A 4949-nucleotide genomic window follows, 5' to 3' on the forward strand; every position below is an offset into this window, starting at 1 on the left:
TAAATATTATAAATGAGGCATATCATAAATGAGGCATATCAAACACAGTATACCCAGTCTAGCACCAAAGCGTGGCTCACAGACTCAGTGATCCTGCCACGGCGTGTGTTGTCCAAAGCTTCCACAACGCCGCTTTGGAAATACAGTATTGTTGTGTTAAAGGAACCTTTTCATACCTAAGGAACATGACATACATGTGGAAGATCGATTACAAATATACTCGTTGAAAACAAGGCATTCGACGAAACCTAGAAAAAGAATATCTTTGCTTTTATGTGTTCCCTTATTTTTTCCATGAGTATATGTACTGAACAGACTGGTGAACATAACAAAGTTATCCGTACACATTGAACAGCGGACGGAGTTCGCTGGGCGAACACTTGACCAGCTTGTGTTCGACCATACAGTAAAGGCCTTTCGGCGTCCCTCTGACGTAAGCGGCTACCCGACCTACGCCACTAAATGTCAACACCAGAACGTCACACGACATCAGCACGTGCTGGTCCAGAATACCCTTCTTCCATCCATCGCAACGTGATCTTCTATCAGTGCCCAGTTCCATATGAAACACCTTTCCTTCGCTTTCCATAATTTGGCTTGGAAATAACTTCCGGGCTTGTTGCATGACAGTTTCGGAGTCGGGAGTGACAAATATTTTGTATGTTGACGGATCACTAAAATTTCTAAAGAAGTTCCAAATCTTTTGCACATCTTGCATCGTAGCTCCTCTAGGATTTTTATTGTCATTTGGATTTGAAGGATTTTTAAAAAGTCGAATCTGTGCCCAAACGAGCTTCGATGATCCCCTTGGTTTAGCTCTTGATAGAAACCGTGATAAGGCTTCTTTCAAAGATGCTGATAAAGAAAATAAAGTCTTGGACGCTGTGGCAAAGACTTGGTCCCTTGTCTTATTTTCCATCCATGAGAATTCTTTCCAATGAACTCTGTTGACCTTGAGGGAATCAACATAATCCAAATTGACAAGAAAATATGCAATGTCATTTTTCAACCAGGCGGTAAAATTCAGAGTTTTCGATTTGCTAATGAAACTGACTTTGCCCATCTCATTGTACACAACTGCTGACCTGCCATCTCCTATCACTTCAAACCTGGCTTCATTCCAGGGAACAGAATTAGGAATGACGTCAGGTTACACGGTAGGGATGTAATGTCGATACCAAACTTTCTCCGAGTTGCTATGGAGATGTACAAACCAGTTAAAATGCCCTTCAGTCTATCGGACCATCCACCACAGAGATCAGATTTAGCACACCTGTATATAAGATATTTAGTGTTTGACATATGGTGAGTGTCCATCTTGGATTGTCTCCCATCCAACATTGGGATCAAGGTCAAGTCTCGATTTGAACCTTTGGATATTCTTACACCATTCTCAGATCGAACTTCTTCTCCGGAGGTGTCCAAACTGTTTGTAACGTCAAGTGTATTTGGGACCATTTTTGCAGAGGACCATGGGTAAATCTTCAAGTAGTTGGCGGCGATAACAATATAGGTAACTGAAACGGCAACCGGGATAGGTAAGAACAGAGCTGATGACTTCGATTTCCGAAACCATGAACAGCAGTAGTATAGGGGCCTATATGCTCCCACATTTGACCTAGTTTTTTTAGAGTCAAAATCTTTTTTTAGACCATGAGTCACTCCTCTCTATTGTATATGGAGATCCATTGTGTCAACACCTGGTGAGTCTATTTTTAGAGTATGAGTCACTCCTCTCTATTGTATATGGAAATCTATTATGTGAACACCTGGTGTGTCTATATTTAGAGTATGAGTCACATGGAATCCCCCACAACTTATTTTTAGATTCAGCTGGGTCATATAAGGTCCCCCAAACAGCCCTCCAGATCATTCCGACTTCACTTGCCAAAGAGAACGTAACCTCTCCAGTCTATGTTCCTGACTCTACTGATTCTGGTAGCTGTTTACTTTGAAGACAGAAAATGGAAACGGTTCACCGGGAGATCCTAAGGAAGAATTATTCTGATCTCGTGCAGGCCATACAGCGTGTAGAAGAGGTGGTCGACAAACTCGTGCAGTTTAACGTCCTTACCTGCCTCATGAAAGCGGAGATTATGGAGAAACTGTCCTTTGACCGGGCCAGAGAGTTACTCAACATGTTACGTAGACGAGGGCCTCAAGCATACACCCTGTTTTGCAAAGCCCTAGAGGAATGCGGGGAGATACAGGCCCTAACATTACTGGGACTTGAGACAGATCAGGAGATGACTGAACTACAGGATCCCAGATGCCATTTACATCTAGGTGACAATGTGTATGTGACAGCCAAGACATGGGACGATGTTTTGAGCATACATGTGAGAAAGTATGAAGTGTACCCGAGTGGCATGGCCTACCCAACGAAGAGGGGTATTGTATTGAGTTTGAAACACTGGATGGAACTCCCTGGAGCTATTCGATCCATTGAAGAGGCTGTCAAGGAAGGGAAACCTAACTCCCAATGGCATTTGGGAGCCAATGTGTTTGTTACCATGGATAGTACGGGGATAGAGATTCGACAGTGTTGTTGGGATAACTCTATGCAGTCTATGGTTCCTCGTGCCAAAGGTATTCTGCTGTCCATGGATCAGTGGAAGAAACTAGGTTACTGTGTGGAAGTGATGGCAGACTTTGTACCCGAACTGAAGAACATGGTTCCCTGTATGGCACAAGAGGATCATCAGAACCAGATGGGATATCTTATGTGTTCTTTTTGCAACCCTTCTGGATATGACATGTGGAGTAACTGACTATTTTTCTACGGATGGAAATCACCCTTCAGCAACTTTCATCCATCGGTGTTTACCTTGAATGGTATGACATTTAATTGTGTTGAGCAGTGTTACATGTACTCTAAAGCAATGTACTTTGGAGATTTGGACAGTGCAAAGTCTATACTACAGGAAACTTCACCAGCAAAGCAAAAACGTCTTGGGCGATGTGTGAAAGGTTTTACTCAGAAAGCGTGGGACACTGTCAGTCTTGATGTTATGACAAAGGCTGTCATGGCTAAATTCTCCCAGAACAGTGACTTGAAACATATATTGATTCGATCCTCTCCTAAGCCCTTAGCTGAAGCTAGCCCCTTTGATAAACGATGGGCAATAGGAATTGATGCATCCCATCCAGATATTGACAAACCCTGGAAATGGCCAGGGGAAAACTTGTTGGGAAAAATGTTAATGTACATCCGTAAAAAGGTGTTGTAAATATTGTCCTTGCTGTAAATAAAGTATTGTATTGTATGTTTGTCTTGGGTTTTGCTTAAATATATATATAGCATGATGCATGTGAGTCATGTTTAGTTGAGTTTGAGATGGCACCTTGGGAAGACTACTTGAACAGGATCTATTATGATCCAGAACATCCTGGTAGTTATGCTGGACCCCAGAAGTTATACGACGCTGTCAAAGCTGAGGGTCAGTTTAAAATTGGTCTACATCGAATCCAGAAATGGTTGAAAGGTCAGGAGAACTATACGATGACGCATCAAGTCAGAAGAAAGTTTCCACGAAATAAGTATATAGTGGAAGGTGTAGACAGTCACTGGCAGTCTGATCTCATGGACATGGTATCACTGGCAAAGTACAATGATGGGGTCAAATACCTCTTGGTCATCATAGATCTATTTTCACGTTATTTGTGGGTAATTCCCACTCCTGTCTTCAAAAGGTCAAGAAGTGGTGAAAGCCCTCACCAACTTATGGAAAACCGAAACACGGAAACCGACATGGGTTCAGAATTTAAGAATCAGTGGGTAAAAGCTTTTTTGAAAAAGCATAATGTAAGTCAGCTGTTTACACTGAATGAAACCAAAGCCCCTTATGCTGAGAGAGTGATTAAAACCATTAAAATGAGACTGTATCGTTACATGTTGAAACACTTTAAAAACAGGTATGTGGATATCTTACAAGATGTAGTCAAGAGTTACAACCACACCAAACACAGAATGTTAGGACAGTCGCCTGCTAGTGTAACTCATAAAGATGAAGATGAAGTGCGACTCTCTCAATATTTAATTCAACCCCGGACATTTAAACTCAGTAAAAAGAACTTCACCTTCAAGGTGGGGGATAAGGTCAGAGTGAGTCATCTTAGGAGACCATTTGACAGAGAATACCAGGAGAAGTGGTCCGGTGAAATCTTTACAGTCATCAGGAGATGTTGGTCACAAGACAATGACATGTACAAGTTGAAAGACTGGGGTGGTGATCCTATTGAAGGTGCGTTTTATTCATCAGAGCTACAAGCCGTAATAGAGAACCCAGATCAAGAGTATAGAATTCAAGACATTGTCAAAACACGGACCAGAAATAAACGGAAAGAAGTCATAGTGAAATGGCTTCATTGGTCGAAAAAATACAATTCTTGGATCCCAGAAGCAGATGTGAAACAGTATAAAAGCACAATGTAAACTCTTTTCAACGTCATTTATCATGGAAGAGACAGTAGAGACACAACCTCTCTCACGCAGCAGGTCTGGTGAAAGTTGGACTTTGCTAGGTCGAAAAGTGGCCAAAACAGAAACAGTGTTTTTCTCTCAAATCATCATAATTTACATTGTGGTGATTACGTGTATTGTCAATTTGTCCCTAGACAAAGGAAACTCCAATTTGTGGACAGCTCTCCTCAGTTCCAGTCTAGGATACCTGTTACCAAATCCCAAGATTAAATCTCAACATGGATAAATACATTACCATCAGAAGTACAGACAGTGAACGCCTATATCCCAATAACAAACCTTATAACTTCAGAGTAGATTTGAATGATCCTTTACATCTTGACCAGAGATGGAGAATAGGACTGACAGAAATATCTATATTGTCCTGGGACATAGATAAAAAGTCGGAATGTCGAGAGATTTATATCTATTCCTCCATGTGTGATTCATCCTATGTGGGGGAAACTAAACAACCCTTACTGAGACG

The 4949-nt window shown here is 41.6% G+C and overlaps 1 protein-coding gene and 1 pseudogene across 1 annotated transcript; one reads left to right on the forward strand and one right to left on the reverse strand.

Annotated features, from left to right (window-relative positions):
* Window positions 1-334: 334 nt before the first annotated feature.
* Window positions 335-1458, reverse strand: LOC137298618 (uncharacterized; annotated as a pseudogene).
* Window positions 1459-1964: 506 nt separating this feature from the next.
* Window positions 1965-2771, forward strand: LOC137298619 (uncharacterized). The gene has a single exon (XM_067830910.1). The coding sequence runs from the start codon at window positions 1965-1967 to the stop codon at window positions 2769-2771; it is 807 nt and encodes a 268-aa protein (XP_067687011.1).
* Window positions 2772-4949: the final 2178 nt, after the last annotated feature.

This window comes from Haliotis asinina, chromosome 10, assembly GCF_037392515.1.
Source record: "Haliotis asinina isolate JCU_RB_2024 chromosome 10, JCU_Hal_asi_v2, whole genome shotgun sequence".
Classification (NCBI taxonomy): domain Eukaryota; kingdom Metazoa; phylum Mollusca; class Gastropoda; order Lepetellida; family Haliotidae; genus Haliotis; species Haliotis asinina.